This window comes from Carassius gibelio, chromosome A17 (assembly GCF_023724105.1).
Source record: "Carassius gibelio isolate Cgi1373 ecotype wild population from Czech Republic chromosome A17, carGib1.2-hapl.c, whole genome shotgun sequence".
Classification (NCBI taxonomy): domain Eukaryota; kingdom Metazoa; phylum Chordata; class Actinopteri; order Cypriniformes; family Cyprinidae; genus Carassius; species Carassius gibelio.
This window is the reverse complement of record NC_068387.1, coordinates 25,923,467-25,949,754: the sequence shown is the minus strand read 5'-3', so window position 1 is coordinate 25,949,754 and position 26,288 is coordinate 25,923,467. Positions and strand designations below refer to the sequence as shown.

Below are 26,288 nucleotides of genomic sequence, written 5' to 3'. Positions count from 1 at the left end.
ATAAATTATATTATTATTAAATAAATATAGCTATTATTATAATAGAATTTCACAATATGCAATGCTAAATTATTATTATTATTTGTTAAATATTATATAATATTATTGTGATCCTATTAGCAGCAATAAGTAGAGATTAATACTCTCTAAAATATTTTTTTACGTTATCACAAGGGTTTTCATGGCTTGAATACAACCCACAGTCGAAATGAATAATTCACATTGGTGTGTAGTCGTTGATTTGCTGCTGGTGAGTGAGTCCAGCCCTCTGCACCTGCTCTCCATGTGAGCCGGCTCTGTGCCGCTTCTGTGCCGCATTCACGCCGGAAAAAAACCCGATGATCAGTGAGTATCACTTCTATCTGTCAACCTCAACCCGACACGATCATATGTCAGTTATTACAACGAGCACGAATGACTAAAGATCTATTTTCATGACTTTAAGCCTGTGGGAATCGCGATAGCAACAAAGGATGAGACGCTGAAACAAAGGCGCGATCCCGAGACGCTCCCGTGCAGCTTCCCAGCAGATGTTTAGCGCTTTACTTGCTTTCCTCAAAGTAATGCCAGTGAGAAGCTGCTGAGAGTGGGATGTTGGCAGGTCTCACACAATGACTGACAGTGTCGAGAGAATGAGGAGTGCACGAGCATCTCTCCTCGTCCTCATCCTCATCAGTGCGCGCGGCGCGCTCTCGGGTCTGAAGCGTTCGCTTTCTCTAAAGAAGCAGAAACACTCCGAGAGAAGCGAGAATGTAACAGATTCGTCTCTCCGAACTGTTAGGATAGTTTTATTTTACTCTGACACGGAAAGGCGTGATCATCATGAAATTCCCGTCAGAGAATCAGAGGAAACAGGTGAACTGGGATCCTGAACGAGGTTAGTTGTGTTCACTCAAGTTGAGCTCATTTATTTACAACGTTTTCGGGTTTGTTGCACTTTTAAATAAGAGAAAACATCTTTCATTTCAATATGGTCTGATAGATTAAGTCTTTTTTCATCATTGGATTTATTATTTATTTTTTTCTTCACACACACACACACACACACACACACACACACACACACACACACACACACACACACACGCACATGTATTTATTTATAACTATTTGTGGATTTAATATATATATATATATATATATATATATATATATATATATATATATATATATATATATATATATATATTCTATAAGTATATTTGTATACTTCATAAGTATAATTTATTTATATAAAGTATATCTATCTATCATCTATCTATCCATCTATCTATCTATCTATCCATCCATCCATCCATCCATCCATCCATCCATCCATCCATCCATCCATCCATCCATCCATCCATCCATCCATCCATCTATCTATCTATCTATCTATCTATCTATCTATCTATCTATCTATCTATCTATCTATCTATCTATCTATCTATTGTTATAAATTGCAGACATGTACCATTTCATATTCTCTGAGCACTTAAAAAATCACTAAATTATTCTGTCATATATTGTAATCAACACATATATCCTCAGTGTTTATATTTATACTTAAATTGGAAATGGATTGGAGAGAGATTTTATGTCTCAGATATAGTGACACAGGAGTCCTTGAGTCACTCAGAGTCAAAGATTATGGTTGTTTGGGCAAATCCAGTCTCGATATCCAAGTGATCTTTCATAAATCCCCAACTTGCAACATTTTCTGTTTCATTTTTACAAAGGGAGTTTACTGAAGCATGCTGAGGGGCGGGGCCTGCATAAATCATGTGGTGGTGGTTTGAGCATGACATCATTATGACTCAGAGACTCCGCCCACTGTCCCCCACAAAGGCAGCGGTGAATGTTTAAAGGGGGCGACTGAACGCAGCTGTGCTCGTATGAACACATGAATGGCTCTCAGTAGGGACCCCTAATGGCTTTGTCCTTCTCAGGATATCATCTGTCTCACCTTGTGCTGCTTCACCCCATTCATGAGCGATAAGAGCACACTATAACACGCCATAACACCTTAGAGAAGAGCATCTCTCTACAGTGGTAAAGACATAACCTGGAGTGCTTCTCTGAGTGGTGTTTAACCAGACGATTAGATTAAAGCTTCTCAGGAGACTCACAGAAGATCACTTCAGGATCTATTACGTTACTAATGGTCTGAATTATTACACCCTCTTCATGCATGAGCGCTCTGTGATTATGAACTGTTATGCAATTGCATTCTGTATTGTTTAACATGGTAAAAAAATACCACATAATTCAATATATAATAACAGTATCATATATACAACTGGAAAAAAGTATAAAGACTGAAATAGTATTTTCTTGTAAAACATATTCCATTCCATATTCTTTATTTCCAACTTTGAAAAAGCATTAAATATATATATATATAAAATGTTTTTTCAAAGTTGGAATGTGTACATGCTTTTTATTTCTTTTTTTTTAATAATTACTCATTACTCTCAATGGTGATTATAATTTTTTATTTTTAAAAAAAATATTTTTAAACATTAAAAGCTTAAATAAATAAGGCAACATGACAAATAATACTTTCAATATTAGCTGCTTTTTTTTCATATTACTGAAATGAACATTTTTCAACATGCTATCAACATAAAATGAGCTCTATACTAATATTTGTCTCATTTGTGTGTATTTTAATAAATAAAACAGAGACCAGTGTTATTTTAGCATTATGTTATAATCTTTGTTAATATTTTGAATTCAATTTTTATTTTATTTTTGAATGTATGTGTAGTTCTCATTCATTTTTATTTCGGTTTTAGTTATTTTAGTACATCAACTTCAACTTCGGGAGGAGCCTAATCAAAACCAGTCCTGCCAATCATCGTTTCGACCGTATTTGACAGTGATCCTCAAATCTAATCTTGTTTGATTATGTTGAAGCTAAACTCGAGAGGAAGTGGATCTCGTGAGCCAGATTTGAGGATCAATGGTATATAAGCAGCAGATTTTGTTCCATCCAAGAGACTCTTCTTCCGGGATAGTGACACCGTCCTATTCCGGAGACTCACTCCCTCAGTCAAAATCTAGGGGTCGAGGGTCTGTCACTTCGTAAAGTGGAACGCACTTCAAAATGTCAGTGGGGATTCCCCCGTGGGGAAGTGCTTAGAGAAGTTTGTGAGTGTGTCTAAATTCCCCCGCAGAATATTAACCATTTCACTGCAGCATTCCTGAATGGGAAGGCAAACTTTTGCAATATATATATATATATATATATATTTTTTTTTCAAGTCATGTCTTTTATTTTCTTTATTAGGTCTTTGTAAGTAATTAAAGCTAAAAGATACGTAATATAATGTTCATTCTGGTTGCAATAATTTCAAAAAATCTCATTTATCTTCTCCATCTGTCTCCGTCTCTATTTAGTGGCTGTCCAGACAAACATCGTCCCTCCGAAGAAGGTGCAGTCCAGTCTGGTCCAGGCCAGCGTAGCAGCCATGCAGAACCCGATGGGCTGTGAGGTCAAAGCTAACGGTCACTGCGCTCTCCCGCGCCTCTCCATCTCGTCCCGCTCGGCCAGCGTGGTGACTGGGATGGATGCAGACGGTGCTGCGCCGCACTCGGTCATGAAGTGTAAGACGGTGGTGGCCGTGTTTGTGGTGGTGGTGATGTATCTGGTGTGTGGAGGTCTGGTCTTCTGCGCGCTGGAGCAACCCTTCGAGAGCAACCAGAAGGACAACATCACGCAGGAGAAGGCCCTGTTCCTGGAGAGGAACCCCTGTGTTTCTCCAGCCGAGCTCGAGGCCCTTATCAAGGTGAGATCATGAGATCAGAGAAATACTCCGCTCACGAGAGGCTAAAATATCTCTAATAATGTGTCATTGTAAGATGAGATTGAAATGATCCAAACATAATGCAGTGTAATCCAGTGCTGATTGAGACATGGAAAAAATAAATGAAAGATGTTCTGGAGGCTTGTGAAGATCATTCCTCCGCTGAGAAATAATGAAAGAATATAAAATTACATTTTAGTTAAAGTTTTAGTAATTTCATTATGTTTTTGTAATTGATATTAGTTGTTGTTTATTAGAAACATGTCTGTATGGTTTTAATAAGTTTTTATTTAAACTTTATTTGTAGGTATTTTAGTTATACATTTTATATTTTAGATATAGCAGTGTATATATATATATATATATATATATTTACATAATTTAAATTAAATGAAAATGAAAAAAGTTTCAAACCCTGTTGCACTACTTTTGTATATTTTTTATTTAAAATTTACTTTACTTCAAGGAATTTTTTTTCATGGTTTATATTTATATTTATAACTATAAAAACCATGATATCTACACATTTTCTTTATATAAAACAGTTACATGTATTTTCTTTTTATATCAGCCTCAATTAAAGGCAGTGTAATAGATATTACCATAATTTGTAAAAAATCATTACAATTTATAAGTTCAGTCATAGCGTTTACAATTTTGTTTTTAAGTTATTTATTTATTTAACATAACTGTAATGATATTTTTGCAGTAAAATAAGATTGATTCTCCTGAAATCAATTTCACAAAATATGAAGTTTTTGAGCAATTAAAGCTGCAGTAGGTAACTTTTGTAAAAATATATTTTGTACATATTTGTTAAACCTGTCATTATGTCCTGACAGTAGAATATGAGACAGATAATCTGTGAATAAATCAAGCTCCTCTGGCTCCTCCCAGTGTCCTATTGCCATTTGCAGAAACTCCATCGCTCCCGGTAAGAAACAACCAATCAGAGCTGCGGTCCGTAACTTTGTTTGTGTTCAAAATGTAGAAAAATAATAAGCGAGTACACCATGAATCCGTTTTCCAAACCGTGTTTTTAGCTTGTCCTGAATCACTAGGGTGCACCTATAATAAGTGTTTATATTCGGACTATTTTAGATTGCTTCGGGGGTACCGCGGCGGAGTAACCCAGTACCTTTGTGATTCTTCATAGACATAAACAGAGAGAAGTAGTTCCGGCTACGATGTTCTTCCGCAAGACGCTAACAGTTCTGTTTATTAACCGCTAGAGCGTCAAAAGTTACCGACTGCAGCTTTAACCCTTAGTTGTGAAAGCTGAAGCTTTAAACTATAAAGACTGCATTCAGTGTCATAAAGTAGATTGATATTTAAAGCAGCATTTTTTTTGTGACACTTGCATCATAGGATATCTAAAGACGCAAAATGAGTATTTTCCAGCTACGGTGGCCATCAGCAACATCCTCCTCAACCACACATCTCCTCCGGCTGACGCCAAGCTCTAATCGAACAGTAAATGTCATTCTGAAACAGGCATGAATCCCTTTAGCCATCATCAGGATTACCAGCTCTCACTTTTCCCAGCATAACTCACTTTAGGCTGAATGTTGTGTATATGATAAAGCACCAGCAATGCTTGTTACATAACACAGAACACATATATCTCATATATATGGAAGCAAATGTGCTGCCATCAATTAAAGCTTTGCATTGATTTCTCACAGCAGTACATTCTTCATAGTCAGGGAGGGTCGATGAGATGGTTAGGAAACACTTCATTTTATAACAAGCTGAGAAGACATTCTTAGTCCTGTATGTATCTTAAGTTCATATTTAATATTAATAAAAGCTGTAAAGGCTATTGTTCATGGTTAGTTCTTTATAATCAAGAAATTAAACAGGACTTTCATCTCAAGGTTAACTGAGGCTTGCTGATTCAAGCGTTTCCATGTAAATAAATGTCCAGGGAGCTGTAATAATAAGGAAGCAGATGGTCACTAATAAACAGATTAGATGATACAGAAAGCTAGTATACTGAATACTTTACTGCATGATTACTAGCCTTTATATGCAGCAGAATGCGATGTGTAAATGTTTCAAATAGTAAAATACCAAACCAGGGTTTTTAAAGGGGTAATTACAATTCTTTCATTAATTACACACCCTCATGTAAACACATTAAGACATTTCGGATGAAATCCGAGAGCTTTCTGACCCTGCATAGACAGCAAGGGAACTACTACGTTCAAGGTCTAGAAAGGGAGTAATGTGACGTCAGTGGATCAACTGTAATATTATGAAGCTACAAGATTTATTTATTTTTTTCAAAGAAAACAAAAATAATGATTTTATTCAACAATTTCTTCTCTTCTGTGTCAGTCTTTGATGTGCGTTCACGAGAGTACCACGATGCATGCATGTGCATAGTTTAATTCGAAGTAATACAATGACTAAAACTGAATAATGATAATAAAATGAACAATATAAAAATAAACCGACAAACTCAAAAACATGCAACAAATTTACTAAAAGAAAAAAATTAATAACTGAGGCCCAATTATAATAAAAAAAGAATACTAAATAAAACATCAAACTGAAATAACACATCAAAGAAACTAAAATAACAGTGTCACATGACCGCGTTACATTAAATGTTTCACTTTAAATCATCATGTGATCATTCTGCAGTCTGACCCAGTTTACAAAGTTTAGTCAAACCTGTCAATAACTGTATGCGTAAGTGATAAGATGTCACTTTGATGTACGCCTACATCCTTCTTCATATTTTTCCTCTTTACGTCACGCAAGCATCCTTTGTGACTCAAAGTGTGCCCTGAGCTCACGCCAAAGAAGAAACATTTTCCATTTCCAGTCAAGACAGTTGAAACGGACCCCTCGATACGGAATAGGATCAGAGATAATCAATTATTAAAGGGGTCATATGATGCAATTTCTATTTTTGCTTTCTCTTTGGAGTGTTACATGTTCTTGGTGTATAAAGAAGATCTGTAATCCAAATCCAAAGAGATATTCATGATCTCGTCCACGCCCCCTAAAACACCTCGTTTAAACACGCCCCCACATCTCTACATCACTATGTGGAAATATTTGCATAATGTTGCCCAAATGCTGACACAAAGAAAGAAGGCATGGTTTCAGTAACACAGTTAATGTTGAAGCAGTCATGTCAGGGAGATGTGTGTGTATCTGGAAGAAAGCAAAAGCACTTTATTTGTTCTTCCGAAAGTAGATGCATTTAGGAATCTTTAAGATTACTTACAACAGAAAAGCAACGCATTCTGAATCAGCTACTGTAAGTATGTTTTGTTATTAGTTTAAGAATTTGCTATTGAATGTTCAGACGTGGAGTTTTGCAAGTTGTGTGTGATAGAGGAATAGAGGATTATGGAAAAGGGCATTACATTTTTGACACTGCTTGCAGTGTTCGGCCAATCACAGTGCACTGGCTCAGTTGGCCAATCAGAGCAGACTGCTCTTGTCTGAAGGAGGGACTTTGTAGAAAATGACGTTTTTGAGAGAGGCGGGGCATAGAGGACCTACAATAATGTACAGGATTTGAAAAATAATTTGTTTTTAGAATATTAAAGCATGAACATATTCTGTTAAACCAAATGCACAAAAATAATGATAACATAAAACATAATATGACCCCTTTAATAGTTTAATAGAGTCTTCTGAGAGCAAAGCCCTGCTGGAGCTTCAGACATCTTCATAGTCTGCATGAAGCTATAACTGATCAGACCTGTTAAATCTGACATATGAAATAATTGTAAAAAAATCAAATGTTTTGAAATGGAACAGGTCATTGAACCTTTAAGTATTTATTCATTTTTTTGTTTCATATAATATAATATAATGAAAATATGGAGGAAAAAAACTGCTCAGTTTTATTCAGAGACTCAAATTGAGCAAAAATATACTATATGGTTCAGATGCTGATATATATATATATATATATATAGGGACAGAAAGTGATTGAATTCAGTTGTTTGTAATGTAAATCAATGAGATCTTTACAACAGTAGAGAAAATAAAAATATCAGTCATCACTCGAGTAATATTTCGCAGTAAAATGAGATTGAAATGATCCAACCATATAAAGCAGTGTAATCCAGTGCTGAATGAGAGATGGAGAAATAAAGGAGAGATGTTCTGGAGGCTTGTGAAGATTATTCCTCCGCTGAGGAACAGTGAAAGTAAAGCTTCTGGAAACAAACGCTCCTCAAAAGATCCTGAGGATCAGATTTGAGACTCTAAAACATGATTGATGGAGAATCAAGTAAAGCTGAGCTGCTTCAGTCCAGGAAGAGTTCATCTGGAGATATTACTGACCTTATTCTGACCTTTACTTGATCACAATCAGGAGAGATCTGACAGAAGAAAGACTGAAGATTGAGCTGAAGTTGGAAGTTTGTGCAATTAGCCAAAGAGCTTTAAAAAACCCTAAACAGAAGGCATGGAGTAGATCGTGTGTGAAACAGGTTTAACAGCAAAGTCTTGATCACAAAATGTGCATTTCATTTATGATACAGTAGGAATTACGGGGTAATATCTATTTAATCAAACTGTTATCTATGACAAACAACTCAGACAATGTGCTATAACTGACTCCAAAAAGAACATTTTGCAGGACATGCAAAGCATCTTTATTAGGCCTGTCTGTAACAATTATTTTGGTAGGCGATTATTCTGACGATTAATCAAGTAATTTAATTTAAAATGTAAATATTTTTAATTGACTTTTAAAATAACTTAATATATAATTGTTTGAAATTATAATAATAATAATTGAAATAATAATTGGTTCAAATAAACTATAGCAAGTAATCATATAGTTTTATTGAACAAAACTGGTCAAATAACATAATGTATTATAAACAATGGAACTAATGTACATTATGCATTTTAACAAATGCCTGCAGAGGGTGCCCATGGCTTAATGATTGTTTTTACACTTTACAGCTCAATCTAACATCATTTAATATTTGGCCACTTCTCTATAATAGAAATGCTACAGCCTCGGTCATTTCTTGAACACGAACATGTGGACAACATGCAAACATGCAAACAGAAAACGGTCCAGTAATGCTTTTCATGGATTCTCGTTCGTGGAATGTGCCACTTCCGGTATTTTGCCGTTTCATTGACACAGGCAAAAGGCAACCAAGTACTCAAGTGCTCAAATTTAATCGAGGAATTGTGACAGCCTTGATGTTTATACTGAATATTCAGCTCAAAAAAGCCTTTAAACTCACACTTAATCGGAGCAGAATCAGATGCACGGTGTTTCAGTCATGTTGACATGCCTCAGTCCTGTCATGCGAGACCAGCTGGCTGTTGTCGGTGTTGTTGTTCTTGGCCGGGAGAGGGAATGACTCAGAAATCTTCCCACAAGGACGCTTGTCGAGTCCAATCGGAGCAGAAAAAACATTACTCAAAAAAAAAAACAAAAAAAACACTTTCATGCTTTCATATCATCTAACTTATTTATTGCTGTAGTTTATACGGATCGATTGCAGAGCATTAACTTCTACTCCTTTACCTTACTGTTACATATATCCCTCTTTCTCTGGGTACAGATATATCTTGTACTACTTCAGGATTGGTGACTAACATAAAAACATCATCACCACAGTCTGCTCAGACAGGACTTATCGATATATTGACTACATTTACTCAGCTTAATCCATTTATACTACTTATTCTTTAAATAGAAAGAATAGAAGAGCCACACAAACTGATCAAATTAACTGAGCAGTCTGATTTTCAGTGCGGGATTTTTAGACAATGAAACAAAGTGGGTGGCTTGACGTCATATTGACATCACTTTTAATAATTAAATCCGAGTCTAATGAATTACTTTGAGAAACGTGATGTTCTTAAAGTGGCTGCCATTGTGCGGGGTGACTCAGGGGAAATGGCTTTGTGAAATGATTTGTTAATTTTGTTTGCTCACTTACTGTCAATGAAGCATTTCCAGACTGGCTGTCTGAGTCTTTTTTTGTATGTGCATCTTTTCCCAGCATGCAGTAGATGCGGTCAGCGCTGGCGTGAGTCCCATTGGAGACACGTCCTATAATTCCAGCCACTGGGACCTCAGCAGTGCTTTCTTCTTCGCTGGAACCGTCATCACCACGATAGGTAAAATAAACTAACCTTCAGAAGAGAACAGCAATGCATCTCAGCGATGCCTCTAAAAATACTGCACATTATGAGAAATAGTTCAACTTTTACTTTATGTGAACATTATGAGAAATAGTAAAATTAGTTGCAAATACTTTTTTAAATCTTAAATGGTCAGCAAATGCTGTTTTATGTTGACTTCTTAATTGTAATATTTGCAGCAATGCTGTTAAACATTTACTTTAAATGCTAAATGCTGTTTTGTGTTTACATTTATAAAATTTGCAGCAAATGCTGGTTTGTGTCGACTTTTAATAGTAAAATTTGCAGCAAATTGATTTAAATGGTAAAAAAATTCTTACTTTAAACAATGCATTTGTTTTTCATGTTTTACTGGTAATACCAAACTCTTGACTGAAATTGAGCGGAAGTACAAGGTTTGACATAGTCATGCTAAAAATTTGCAGAAAATGCTGTTTTATGTTGACTTTAAATGGTAAATGCTATTTTGTGTTGACTTTTAATAGTACAATTTGCAGCAAATGCTGATTTACTTATGACTTTAAATGGTAAATTCTGTTTTGTGTTGACTTTTAACAGTAAAATTTGCAGCAAATGCTGTTTTACTTTTACTTTAAATGGTAAATCCTGTTTTGTGTTGATTTTTAACAGTAAAATTTGCAGCAAATGCTGTTTAACTTATGACTTTAAATGGTCAATTCTGTTTTGTGTTGACTTTTAACAGTAAACTTTGCAACAAATGCTGTTTTACTTTGACTTTAAATGGTAAATTCTATTTTGTGTTGATTTTTAACAGTAAAGTTTGCAGCAAATGCTGTTTTACTTTTACTTTAAATGGTAAATCCTGTTTGTGTTGATTTTTAACAGTAAAATTTGCAACAAATGCTGTTTTACTTTGACTTTAAATGGTAAATTCTGTTTTGTGTTGACTTTTAACAGTAAAATTTGCAACAGATGATGTTTTACTCTGACTTTAAATGGTAAATTCTGTTTTGTGTTGACTTTTAACAGTAAAATTTGCAACAGATGCTGTTTTACTTTGACTTTAAATGGTAAATTCTGTTTTGTGTTGAATTTTAACGCTAAAATTTGTAACAAATGCTGTTTTACTTTGACTTTAAATGGTACATCCTGTTTTGTGTTAACTTTTAAAAGTAAAATTTGCAACAAATGCTGTTTTACTTTGACTTTAAATGGTAAATCCTGTTTTGATTTGACTTTTAACAGTAAAATTTACAACAAATGCTGATTTACTTTGACTTTAAATGGTAAATCCTGTTTTGTGTTGACTTTTAACAGTAAAATTTACAACAAATGCTGTTTTACTTTGACTTTAAATGGTAAATCCTGTTTTGTGTTGACTTTTAACAGTAAAAATTGCAGCAAATTGTTTTAAATGGTAAAAAATGTTTCTTACTTTAAACAATGCATTTGTTTTTCATTGTTTTACTTCCAACAAGATTTGCACTGACATTCCTAAGCGTAACTGCACAACACATGAGACTTTCAGCCCAGTTCTCATCTCTTACTGAAACTGTTTAGTTTGTCGTTGTCTGATCTTCCCTTTTGTTCAACAATCTATAATTACTGCCATGTTCTCTCAGTAGAAGCCACCAATTGTCTCCCTCTGGATCTATGAATGTGGTTTTAATAGAGGGGGTCAACTAGAGCAGTTTGTTTTATAACGATTAAATAACCTCTTGTCTTTTCCGCCTACGTCTACAGGCTATGGGAACATCGCTCCCAGTACTGAGGGCGGCAAGATTTTCTGCATCCTTTACGCCATATTTGGCATCCCTCTGTTTGGCTTCCTCTTGGCCGGGATCGGTGATCAGCTAGGGACCATGTTTATGAAGAGCATTCTGAAAGTGGAGAAAGTTTTCAGGGTGAGTCGACTTGTTATAGGATAGTTAACTATTTACTGGTTATATAAATACTTCAGTTCACCTGAAATTTCTTCTGCCTCCCTTTATAGCAAAAACACAAGCAAATCAGTCAGACTAAAATCCGTGTCACCTCCACTATACTCTTCATCATTGCTGGCTGCATCATTTTTGTCACCATCCCAGCAGTGATTTTCAAACACATCGAGGGATGGAGTACTTTAGAATCCATTTACTTTGTTGTCATTACTCTGACAACCATCGGCATTGGAGATTATGTAGCAGGTAGGAGCACTGATGAGGGCATTTTACATAATTTTGCCTAGTATAGTCAAGAGTTGCTTAATTTTTATAGCAAATGCTGTTTTACTTTGACTTTCAATGGTAAGTTTTGTCTGTAAATTTTGTACAGTCAAGAGTTTTTAAGCAAATGCTATATTATGTTGTCCTGGCTGTTTTACTTTGACTTCAAATGGTAAAATTTGTGGCAAATGCTATTTTATGTTGAAATTAAATGTACACACAGTTTTATGTTGAATTTAAATGGTTAAAGTTGCTGCAAATGCTATGTTGAATTTAAAGAGTTAAATGTTATTTTACATTGAATTTAAATGGGAAATGCTATTTTAAGTTTACTTTTAAGTAGTAAATGCAGATTTATCTTGAATTTATTTGCTGCTAATGTTTCTTGACATTGAGTTTAAATGGTAAATTCAGTTTTTATTGGTTTTAAATGGTAAATTTAGCTTCAAATGCTGCTTTGTTGATTTTAAATGTAAATTCAGTTGAATTTAAACTGTAAAATTAGCTGCAAATACTATTTTAAGTTGACTTTCAAGTAGTATATGCCGTTTTACAGTATATTGGTTTTAAAAGGTAAATTTGACTTAAAATGCTTTTTATGTATATTTAAATGGTAAAATTGGTAGAAAATACCGCTTTACATTGACTTTAAATCGTAAATTCAGTTTTTTGTTGACTTTAAAATGGTAAATGGCATTTTCCGTAGTCTTTGTTCAAATTTGTTTAAACTGCTGCCTTAAGTTTTAAATGGTAATTTTCATAATTTTGTCAAGAGTCGCTAAATTTTGATAACCCATTTGATGGAGTATTGTGCTAGTGGCACCATAATCATTGGTGTGAATGCTAGAGAAGTCACATTTTGATCAAATGAACATATCAAAAGCAGTGTAAATTGCTTTGGATAAAGGCATCAACATAAATGAATAAATGTAAATGTCATTTTTACCTGACAGCTTCTCAAAATACTTTTCCTGGCAATTTTGCATCTTTTGTCCCTGTTCAGACCTTGTTTTGACCTTTTGGAATGGAATTGGGCAGAATGCTTTGGACACTCCATTCCAATGGAATATTTGGGTATTAAAACGTTCATTATTTTATAGGAGGAGATCGCAAAATAGAATACATGAAATGGTACAAGCCTCTGGTCTGGTTCTGGATTTTGGTGGGTCTGGCATATTTCGCAGCGGTCCTGAGCATGATTGGAGACTGGCTCAGGGTTCTGTCCAAGAAAACAAAAGAAGAGGTATGATATGTCAAACATGATGTCCAATATACAATACAGCATTGTTTCACAGCATCAGAGCCATATTTACTTTGTGCTACACATCCTGGCCTTTCCTTTTCAGCTGATGATAACTAGGGTGTGTAAACTATTGGTTAATGCTAACCAGAAGGCATTGATTTGGCTGGAGTTGCTAATGCAACCTTTCTAGTCAATAGTTATTAATGCACTCATTTAATGCTGGTTAATGCAATAAAGGTCATGGCAATAATATCAAATAATGATAGATCTGATTGATAGATAGATATTTTTTTAATAAATGCTTTAATGTTGACTTTAAATGTTAAAATAAGTTGCAATTGCAGTTTTACATTGGCTTTAAATAATACAATTAGGCACAAATTATTTTATAGGTTGACTTTAATGGTAAAATTTGTAGCAAATGTTGTTTTGCATTGGCATTAAATGACACAATTAGTCGCAAATAATGGTTTAGGTAAATGATAAGATTAGTTGCAAATGCTGTTTTACCTTGACTTTAATGATAAAATTAACAATTAGTAATCTTAAGCAATGTTTTACATTTGATTCAAGTAGTAAAACTAGCTTTAAAATGGTCAATTTAGTTGCAAATGATGTTTTAATGTAAGGTCAAGTTCTTAAATGTCACTCTCACGCAGGTCGGAGAGTTTAAGGCCCATGCGGCAGAATGGAAAGCAAATGTTCGGGCAGAGTTACGCGAGACACGGCGACGCCTCAGCGGCGAGATCCACGACAAACTACAGCGTGCGGCCACCATCCGCAGCATGGAGCGCAGACGTCTGGGTCTGGAGCAGAGGGCGCAGTCACTAGACATGCTGTCACCTGAAAAGCGTGCCGTTTTCTCTAGTCTGGACACCAGGCGATTTCAAACCTCCTCACAGGAGAGCATCGACACTAAACTGAACAACCTGCGACTGAAGGCGGAGCACAGTGAACAGCAGGCGTCCTCCGAGGAGAACATCTTCAACCGCTTCGGTTCGCTCACCAAACTGGCCAAGCGCAACAGGAGCAAAGATCTCCACAGGAACATCCCGGAGGACACCAGCAGGCTGAGCGATGTCCTCAGCAGCAACAGCAGCAACGTCACTCTGGGAGAAGAGAGAAGAGAGGACGAGGAGGAGATGGAGGAAGAGAAAACAGCAATGGAGGCCAACACTGGCTTCACGCGTCTGCCTCACTATCCCGATGAACCCAAACAGCAGAACGGTTTCGCTCCGGCTCAGGCCAAAGAACAAGAGCGAAATAAAAGACTGGAGCAGAAAGAACATCAACCGTAGGCAGACAGTGACAGGGTGAACATGTGCCTTTGTGTTTTGTAAGCTGCGGTTTGACTCGTTATCGATCAACTGGAGCTGATTTTCACTGTGACAAATGACAAGTTGCCAAAAATATGAAAAGACACAGAGAGCTCAAGGAATACAGACTGACATCACCTTAAACTGTAAATTCTGTCATTGTTTACTCACACTTGTGTTGTTCCAAACCTGCATGAATTTCCTCCTTCAATGGAAAGCTCCAAAAAAGACAACAACAAAAATTTCACTGATGTTACATTTGGTGCTATATACCATTTTCAATTTGAATGAGATTGACAGTTGTGGTGGAAAGTAAGATTTCAGTGAATAACGACTTTTTTGGAACTTACTATGAATTTTTTCACATTATTATTAATAATGCAATACATCTGCTTTAGTCAGAAATCATATTGAAACTCATATAAAGAAACTCAAATGGGTTTAATGAGGATTGATTACTCATCACAGGACAGTCAACAAAGGCTTTTGCTCTTTTCGAAGGTGTGAAAACTGTAAATCACGATGTCTTAGGAAAGAAAAACATGGATATCTACTGCTGCTCAGATGAATCTGTCATCTACGATGGCAAATCATGAACTTCTATGAAACACTAATTTATTGAATTTGGTTGAAAATTGAGATGTGAGATGTGAGATGTGAAATTGATTGTGATGCCAGAGATTAAACAACAACGATTTATCTGATCGTAAAATACTGCTTTCACACAGAACTCTATCAACATATCAAACCCCCTCAAAATGACTGGAATCAAATCCATACTGATGATATTAAATGAAAATGAAACCCAATTTTCTCAAAGTATTAGAACAAGATGAACAAATGGCATCTGTATAAGACATACAGTGACCCCCAAAAATATCTAGACACACTTCAGTCACACATAAAACTTTGTGAATATCATTGCATTATAAAAAATAAAATATCACAACAAAAGTCTTTTATTGTAAAGAAAGATGCAATCTTTACAAAACATCACACAAAAACTTTGTACCATTATAAATGGTTATACGATTGATCTAGTGTTGAAAATATGATGAACATGTCATTATACAGAGTTGTGTCCTGATATGTCACAAAAACAAACACACACATTACATCCCAAGATATTACGGTAATCGTACTCATGCTCTGTGTTGTCATGGTGATCACATCAATACTTGTGCAAAACATGACATCAAATGTACTAATGAGTGCCTTTGGGAAAATAAATCATGAAATGTGGCTTTTGCTTTGTAGCATTTACTGGTGAACCAATTAGAAAGTCAGACAGAAAGGTATACAAAAATGCCAATAAAACACATCAGTGAATCAAAGTTCCTATTACATAACATGCATTGCTTTTATGTGCTTAACACTTGTGCAACCTTTTGTCCAGTTTTGTGCTTTTCAGGTTGTTTTTTTTTTTTTTTTTGGAACATTTTGCATGTGTTTTTGCCAACTGCGTACATTTTGGCACAGTTGCGTATTTTATGGGAATTTTACTATTTTAGTTCCATTTCCTTTAATAAATCTATTTTGCACTTGGTACACAAAATTGTTCCTGTCAGGACCTTTTTTACCAGATGGTTTCATTTTTTTCAGGTTTGGCCTATAAAGCAAATACTTGCTTGGTTCCTGTTTTCTGCATATTATAGAGCCAATTGGAAAAATAATGCAACTACAATTGTGTGGGTGTGTTGGTTTGTATGTGTTATATTATATTTAAAAAAGTGTGTGCGTGTGTATGAAAAACTCTATTGCAAATCACAAATCAAACTACTGTGTGCATCAGCAGAGTTTTGCTGGCATCTAATGAGGAAAATTAGGTACTGCGCCCAAACAAAATCTTACTGAAAGCTATTTTTTTAAGATATCAACTTCAAATTTGGAATTGAACTTGTTTAGATTAATGGATTTGATTTTCTAGCAGTTATAGAGTTTGACATGTTTCATAAAATATATTTTTTATATAAAATATTGTTCATAAACCATTTTCATAAATTTAAACCTCTATATCTTTTTTTTTTTTTTTTTTTACTTCAACAATAATTTGCCATGGGTTTTCTTTAAAATGAGACCAAATTAACTCTGTGCTGACAACTTTTTGACATGGATATTTTTGTCCACTATGGACCTATGTGTAACTTTTTTAAATTGATGCACAAGGGTTGAGCAGAGTTTGTTTCAAGCCTTAACTTCTCATTAGTGGTCGGATGTGTTCAGATTGCCACATGAGTGTTTCATTATTTTGAGAGTGTTTTTACACTGCAGAGTTTCCCAACAAGGGGTTTACAGTGAAACTGCATGGGCTTCATGCAACTGTGAGAGAACTGAAGTCAGGTTCAATTGCATAAAATGCATAATATATATATATATATATATATATATATATATATATATATATATATTTTTTTTTTTTTTTTTTTTTTTTTTTTTCATATTCGCTACACTTATAAAAGTTCATGCCAAAGTTTATTAACTATTTGCATCTGACTTGCATTTGATGTAATTTAAATAATTCTGTTTTCAAAATGCATTCATTCAAATTGTTTAGAATCAGCATGCATAATTTAATTATCTGTAAATCAAATGTATTGTTTGCCCACTGAAGAAAATTAAAAGTATGAATCATTGCAATGCAATTTAAATTCATTAATCTTAAATTTAGATCTAAACATTACTGACTTATTTTTGTCAATTGACCAAATAATGTCAATGTCTTAATTTGTGCTGCAAATATGAACTAGATAAAAAAGTTTGTCTTGAGAAAAATTGGCTTGAGAAAGCCTGACCAGAAAGTTTGAAAAGTTTAGAAAGTTTGAAAAGTTTGAAAATGTGAAAAGTTTAAAAAGTTTAAAAAGATTTAAGTTTAAGAAGTTTAAAAAAGACAGTGATTAACATATTGCTAGCATTACAAGCAAGTGACTAACCATGTCATTAGCATGATTAGCAAAGTTGCTAGCATGTTGCTAGCATGATTAGCAAGTGACTAGCATGTACTTAGCATGATTAACAAGGTATCTAGCATGTCACAAGCATAATTACCAAGTAGCCATGTTGCTAGCATGATTAGCAAGTTACTAGCATGTATCTAGCATGATTAGCATGCGACTAGCATGTTTCTAGCATGATTAGCATGTTGTTAACATGTCGCTAGCATAATTAGCAAGTGACTAGATATGACGCTAGCATGATTACCAAGTTACTAGCATTACTAGCATGCGGCTAGCATGTTTGCTAACATGATTTTAGCATGATTAGCATGTTGCTAGCATGTTTCTAGCATGATTAGCATGCAACTAGCACGTTTGCTAGCATGTTTCTAGCATGATTAACATGTTGCTAGCATGTTTCTAGTATGATTAGCATGTTGCTATAATGTTTCTAGCATGATTAGCATGTTGCTAGAATGTTTCTAGCATTACTAACATGTTGCTAGCATGTTTCTAGCATGATTAGCATGTGACTAGCATGTTTCTAGTATGATTAGCATTTTCTATAATGTTTCTAGCATGATTAGCATGTTGCTAGAATGTTTCTAGCATGACTAGCATGTGACTAGCATGTTGCCAGCATGATTTTACCATGATTAGCATGTTGTTAGCATGTTTCTAGCATGATTAGCATGATTGCTAGCATGATGCTAGCATTTTATAGCATGATTAGCATGTTGGTAGCATATTGCTAGTATGTTGCTAACATGACTAGCATGCGACAAGCATGTTGCTAGCATTATTAGCATGATTTTAGCATGATTAGCATGTTGTTATATTTCTAGCATGATTAGCATGTGACTAGCATGTTGCTAGCATTATTTTAGCATGATTAGCATGTTGCTAGCATGTCTCTAGCATGATTAGCATGTCGCTAGCATTTTATAGCATGATTACATTTTGCTAGCATATTGCTAGCATGTTGCTAACATGACTAGCATGCGACAAACATGTTGCTAGCATTATTAGCATGATTTTAGCATGATTAACATGTTGTTATCATATTTCTAGCATGATTAGCATGTGACTAGCATGTTGCTGGCATTATTTTAGCATGATTAGCATGTTGCTAGCATGTTTCTAGCATGCCTAGCATGTGATTAGCATGTTGCTAGCATGATTTTAGTATGATTAACATGTTGCTACCATGTTTCTACCATGATTAGCATGCGACTAGCATGTTGCTATCATGATTTTAGCATGATTAGCATGTTGTTAGGACAGATAGATAAAAAAATATTCAAAAAATGAGGTTAAAATCATTGAAAATGAAAGTAAAAATTAATATTTATTGTACTATTTTAACAGTTTGGAGGCACTTTCAAATAAATCATTTAAGGTTGGAAATGACAATTAAAAATGTACACAAAACATTGAGTTTGTTTCACTAGTTCAACCTTCACTGCTGGAAAATTTTCACAGCATTTACTGATCAAATCAATGCAGCGTGGGAAACAAGATGCAATCAAACCTGTGAATGCGCAACCTCAAGTGCAAAGAAATTAGTTTTTTAAAGAGAAAATTTATCATCATCTGTGATCATCAGTTGCCAAGCCTTTCTGCACCAGCAAAGAAAGATGGATTTCATGATATATAATGTTTGCATTTCTGCATTTCAGTAGATTCGATATTACTTACTGGAGGACATGCATGTGAGATTTTCTCATGCTTTATTGGAAAATGATTTGGGTCAGCAGTATCAGGGAGCAGCCATCAACTGTAAAATGAAAGCAGACGGTAAATGTGTCCAAGGTTGAGGTAACCTCCACTTATCTCTGTCTGGAACTGATTAAAGCTGCAGTCTGTAACTTATGACGCTCTAGCGGTTAATAAACAGAACTGCTTGCGTCTTGCGGAAGAACATCGTAGCCAGAACTACTTCTCTCTGTTTATGTCTATGAAGAATCACAAAGGTACTGGATTACTCCGCCGCGGTACCCCCGAAGCAATCTAAAATAGTCCGAATATAAACACTTATTATAGGTGCACCCTAGTGATTCAAGACAAGCTAAAAACACGGTTTGGAAAATGGATTCATGGTGTACTCGCTTATTATAAAAAAATTTCTACATTTTGAACACAAACAAAGTTACGGACCGCAGCTCTGATTGGTTGTTTCTTAACGGAGCGATGGAGTTTCTGCAAATGGCAATAGGACACTGGGAGGAGCCAGAGGAGCTTGATTTTTTCACAGATTATCTGTCTCATATTCTACTGTCAGGACATAATGACAGGTTTAACAAATATGTAAAAAATATATTTTTACAAAAGTTACCTACTGCCGCTTTAATAGTGATGGATGGTTCACATGCGGCTCTCTGTCATGGCTTCACCTTTAATCACGTCACGGTTGACTTTTCATTCAGTCATTTATGTGCTCGGGTGGTCAAGATGGTAAATATCATATCTTATCGTGGGAATTTGTTGCACTGCTCATGTTTGAACATCGCAGCTGAGCATTTGAGTATTTATGGCATTGAGAAGTCAGTTTCTATATAAAGAAGGCTGTAGGCTGGGCAGGACCATACAACTCTCTTTATCCTCTTCGTTTGTTGGGTATACATATAATTTTGTAAGAGCAGAGAGTCTGATAATCCATCTTGAGGAAACACTCTGATGTGAAATGGATGTAAAAGTTTTGGAAAAATCAATGGGTAAATATTGTAGCAATGGCTCTAGCCCCTCTGCTGGAGTTTTAATTCTCTTGTACAAATGTAAAGGGAAAGTACATGGGATGAGGTCTTCTGACAAAAACGGATTATTTTGTAGCTTAGACAGGACAACTCAAATATTTACTATTTGTAATGTTTTAGGTTTTGTACTGATGTGGATGATGAGGATTTATTTACCTTATGTATGCTTGGTTATTGGCAAACTATTGGATTGATATATGGTTTAGGCTATAACATATAAATGTGTCTCAGATACCTGTTGCTGTTTTAACCCTCTGAGGTCTAAGGGTATTTTTGGGGCCAGGAGAAGTCTTGTCATGCCCTGACATTTGTGTTTATATTTCTTATAAATATCTAAATGGCTAAAGTCTAATCTCACTGTAATAAGCACAAATAATATGGGCTATAATAATATGTGAGCAGCATGTATGTACATGATTGTGTTTTTGAGAAAAAAAAAAAATTATGCCTGGTTGGTGAAAAAATAAAAGATATATCTATAGATATATCGGTTGCACTTGATTTTACAGTACGTGTACTTACATGTACTTATAGTGTACTTACAGTGTATTTATTTAAGAAAGTTCTGGTAATACAAGGTAACTACATGGGGTAGGGTTAGGTTTAGGGTTAGGTTCAGGGTTAGTACCTAGTTATTACATAGTTATTGTAATTACTATAATAAGTACAAAGTATGTACATGAGGAACAGGACTGTAAAATAAAGTGCTACCGATATATCTATAGATAGATACTGTATCTCTCTCATGTCTCCGTGTTGAGTATTCACGGAGTTAAAGTTCATTTTAATGACGCATTTGTAAATGAAGATCAGTGCAGACCAAGGCTGCAGACAGCAAACCTTGTTGTTATCTTTATTTTATAAATGCACAAAGTTTTGTTGTTATTACTGTATGTCTGTATACAAAAAAGTAGACCCTTTATAGATTCGATTGATGTACTGCTCTTATCTGTACGATCAAAACTGAAAGTGTAATTTAAGTAATAGTTAGTTTAGGGTACTTTTCTCAGCGCAAACGTTTGTGTTTGTGCACTTACGCAAAACACACTGATTTTGCTGGAGAGCGATTGGTTGTGTCCTGGCTGTTGATATAACAATATTTATTCAAAATTTGACTACGGGTGAGTGTTGTTTGGAAGATTACTGTTAATCTTGTGTTAACATAAAAAAGACGTAGTGTTTGTGTAGAGCAGTTTTTATGGAAATTATTTTACTTTGTTTCCGATAGATACCGATAATTTCAAAGGCCAGTATACTAATACCCCTAATATTAACTTTTAAATTATTACATTTATTAAATTATTAAGAGTAAAACAGGTAATGATACCCAATTAAGATTATATTTGAAAGGCATTTAAAATTCAGATTATATGTTAGTGTACATGTTTAAAATATATTTACTGTAATGGTGACCATGGAAATCTACAAAAACGATGGTCACTGTATAGTAAGACAATGGTTAATTTTCATAAAAGACTGCCGGTTGCAACCATACAGTCCAATTATTTTATTCTGACAGTGTATAAATTATAATAACCCTGTTAAAAACACCAGCACATGCTGGTTAGGTACGTTTTGACAGTGGGATGCTGGTTTATGCTGGTCCTTTTGCTGGTTTATAGTGGTCCTTTAATGGTTTGTGCTGGTTTGTGCTGTTTGTTTGCCTGGTTTATGGTGGTCATTTTGCTGGTTTGTGCTGGTCCTTTGCTGGTTTATGCTGGTCCTTTTGCTGGTTTATGGTGGTCCTTTGCTGGTTTATGCCGGTCCTTTGCTGGTTTATGGTGGTCCTTTTGGTGGTTTATGGTAGGCCTTTTGCTGGTGGATGCTAGTCCTTTGCTGGTTTATGCTGGTCCTTTGCTGGTTCATGCTGGTCCTTTGGTGGTTTATGCTGGTCCTTTTTCTGGTTTATGGTGGTCCTTTTGCTGGTTTATGGTGGTCCTTTTGCTGGTTCATGGTGGTCCTTTACTGGTCTATGGTGGTCTTTTTGCTGGTTTATGGTGGAACTTTTGGTGGTTTATGCTGGTCCTTTGCTGGTTTATGGTGGTCCTTTTGCTGGTTTATGGTGGTCCTTTTGCTGGTTCATGCTGGTCCTTTGCTGGTTTATGGTGGTCCTTTTGCCGGTTTATGGTGGTCCTTTTGCCGGTTTATGGTGGTCCTTTTGCTGGTTTATGCTGGTCCTTTGCTGGTTTATGGTGGTCCTTTTGCTGGTTTATGCTGGTCCTTTGCTGGTTTATGGTGGTCCTTTTGCTGGTTTATGGTGGTCATTTTGCTGGTTTATGCTGGTCCTTTGCTTGTTCATGCTGTTTGTTTTGCTGGTTTATGCTGGTCCTTTGCCGGTTTATGGTGGTCCTTTTGCCGGTTTATGGTGGTCCTTTTGCTGGTTTATGCTGGTCCTTTGCTGGTTTATGGTGGTCCTTTTGCTGGTTTATGGTGGTCATTTTGCTGGTTTATGCTGGTCCTTTGCTTGTTCATGCTGTTTGTTTTGCTGGTTTATGGTGGTCCTTTGCTGGTTTATGGTGGTCCTTTTGCTCGTTTATGGTGGTTCTTTTGCTGGTTTATGCTGGTCCTTTGCTTGTTAATGCTGGTCCTTTTCTGGTTTATGGTGGTCCTTTTGCCGGTTTATGGTGGTCCTTTTGCTGGTTTATGCTGGTCCTTTGCTGGTTTATGGTGGTCCTTTTGCCGGTTTATGGTGGTCCTTTTGCTGGTTTATGCTGGTCATTTGCTGGTTTAAACTGTTTGTTTTGCTGGTTTATGGTGGTCCTTTTGCTGGTTTATGGTGGTCCTTTTGCTGGTTTATGCGGTTTGTTTTGCTGGTTTATGTTGGTCCATTTGCTGGTTTATTGTGGTCCTTTTGCTGGTTTATGCTGGTCCTTTGCTAGGTTATGCTGTTTTTTTTTGCTGGTTTATGCTGGTCCTTTGCTGGTTTATGCAGTTTTTGTTTTTTTGCTGGTTTATGCTGGTCCTTTGCTGGTTTATGCTGTTTGTTTTAGTGATTTATGCTGTTCCTTTGTTGGTTTATGCTGGTCCTTTGCTGGTTTATGGTGGTGCTTTTGCTGGTTTATGCTGTTTGTTTTACTGATTTATGATGGTCCTTTGCTGATTTATGCTGGTCCTTTGCTGGTTTATGCTGGTCCTTTGCTGGTTTATGGTGGTGCTTTTGCTGGTTTATGCTGTTTGTTTTACTGATTTATGCTGGTCCTTTGCTGGTTTATGCTGGTCATTTGCTGGTTAATGCTGGTCCTTTGATGTTTTATGCTGGTCATGACTCATGAGCTGGCAAAGGACCAGCATAAACCAGCAAAAGGACAAGTTTTTTTTTTCAGCAGGGAAACACTAGTTATATATTAGAACATGATCAATATGAAATATAATGTTCAGTTGTTCAACTAGCCTAGCCCATAAATGTGTTAATTGTTAAATAACTCAAACATATCATGTTTTTCTTTCACTTTTATACAAAACATCAAATGATAAGCACAAGTGGTTATATAAGGAATCAAAAGTTGACAATCACAGTGTTGTATGACTTCACAAGTTGCGTTTGGCCCTGTGTATGAATTAGTAGTAGACCACTGTTTTTCTTCCTATTATGATAGACGGAAAATACAAAGTTGCCTAAATGGATGTTGATATCAAGTTTGAATGCATTCAGTGTGTGACCGTGTGTCTGGCTAGTTAAATTAGCCAAACAATTTGCATATTCCACCAAAATTTTCTTAAGCTTCTTCTCATGTCATAATTTCCCCATCTGATGAATAGGAGTAACACCACCACACCTGCAAAACAGCCAAACCTGGAATATCTAGTTCATTCTCCTCACTTTCATTTTTGCATCATAGTTTTGTACATTTTCTTAGGCTATGCATTTATACAGACATTTTGCAGGAGGACAGCGGCTCTCTAGGACCAAACTACCTCTGGTGCAGAATATATATGACTCTTTCAATAAAGTTTTCACCTTGATTATGAGACTAAAGAACTAAGAGACAAAAAAAATAATAATAAAATAAAATAAAAATAAACTAATGTTTAAATAAAGGATTTAAAAAATGCAAACAATAGCTAATAAAATGACAAAAGCAAACAACAAAATGACTTAAAGGGGTCATATGATGAGATTTAAATTTTTCCTTTCTCTTTGGAGAGTTACAAGCTCTTGGTGCATAAAGAAGATCTGCAAAGTTGCAAAGACTAAAGTGCTTCTGACTCACTGAATGTAAGTAGGTTTACATATCTAAAGGACTTGCCACTGATGATTCAAACGCAAGTTTTGAGCAATGTTGAGTAGTGCTTGTTGTTTGTCATTTCTTTGATCACAAATGCAGATATGGTTTTATGTTTACGCGATATGCAACGCAACGTGTAAAAAAGCAGTATAAGTCAATATAATCAGTAATCATGTTCCCACTGGATGCAACAACTGCCTTGTTTGTAATGGGTTTTATTGTTTTTGTCTTGTCATGCTGGTGTTTTGAATGAGACACGCCATAACAGTATATGTTGAGGGGCGTAACATTTCCGCCAATCACAACGCCCTGGATAGCTGGCCAATCACAGCACACCTCACTTTTCAATACGATGAGCTTTGTAAAAATCTATGCATTTCAGAAGGCGGGTCATAGAGGAGAAACAAAAATGTACATTATGTGGAAAATAATGTTTTTTTAACCACATAAACAGATTTACACCAAATACACCAAATAATGTTATTTTTAGCAGAATCATATGACCCTTTAAAATTTAAAAACAAAATTACATTTTAAAAAAGTTTAATAATAATAATAAAAAAAAAACGCAAACAATGTAATATTGTTTTGTTGTCAGACAATAAATGTAAATAAGTTTTACATACTGAACTTCTGAGTAACTAAGAAAGTTCAGTAAATGCACATCTGTCATGACAGGAAGACCGCTTCATGCAGGCTATTTTATATTAAGCAGGGAATTATTTAATAAAAAGGGGAAGTTAGGTAACATGTCATTTGACCAATTCATGTTCATTCAGATGTTCAGTGTTAAATGCACTCTTTTGGCTTAACAAAATTAGCAAAAATAAATAAAAAAGTAATGAATGATAATAAGGAATGAAACATATATATACTATTATTTTAAGAAACTATTTTTTTATGGTTTTAATTTTAGTTTCAGTTTAAGGCGTTATCACACTTCCACATTTAAAAAGCAGAAGTTTCAAATAGCATAAAAAAAAAAAAAAACTTCCGCTGCAGGCTGTATCTATTTATGATGGGATAAAATTCAGCCACAGACACCTCTCATAAACACACAAAACTCAGTATACATTCATTAATTGAGAATTGTGAAACCAAGGAATATTTCACGACTTAAAGGGGAACATGAAAACCACACTGTATTTGTAAAACAATACGAACATCATATCACATTAAAGAGCATTTCAAAATTGTCCAAATTAAGTTCTTAGCAATGCATATTACATAATAATAAAGTTTTTATATATTTATGGTAGGATATGTAAAAAATGTCTTCATGAAACATGATCTTTACTTAATATCCTAATGATTTTTGGCATAAAAGAAAAATCATGAATTTGACCCATGCAATGTATTGTTGGCTATTACTACAAATATCCCCCAGAGACTGGGGCTGGTTTTGTGCTGCAGGGTCACATTTTTCATGCACTTACTTTATAATTAAATCCTCAATAATTACATCAAATTAAAATAGTTAAAATAAAAATACAATATTTCCAGCACATAGACATTAAAAATAAGATTGATCATCTTAACCAAGTCATATCCTGCGTGATAGATTGCAATGACTGAACAGCATTATACTGTATACAAAAAGGGTGGTTAATCACAATAAATATAATGCAAGAGTAAACAAAATAATACAACAAATAAATTTGGTTTGTGATAAAGGCCTTAAGCTCAGTCATTGGTCAAAGAGTCAAAACAGTAAACC

At 35.1% G+C, this 26,288-nt stretch overlaps 1 protein-coding gene across 1 annotated transcript; it reads left to right on the top strand.

Annotated features, from left to right (window-relative positions):
* The first annotated feature begins 636 nt into the window (after positions 1-636).
* Positions 637-16,676, top strand: LOC128031821 (potassium channel subfamily K member 10-like). Its single transcript, XM_052620282.1, has 7 exons — positions 637-877; positions 3,382-3,770; positions 9,794-9,911; positions 11,640-11,800; positions 11,890-12,082; positions 13,201-13,343; positions 14,003-16,676. Exons 1-7 carry the CDS (start codon positions 823-825, stop codon positions 14,639-14,641), a joined length of 1,698 nt encoding a protein of 565 aa, XP_052476242.1. The 5' UTR covers positions 637-822; the 3' UTR covers positions 14,642-16,676.
* Positions 16,677-26,288: the final 9,612 nt, after the last annotated feature.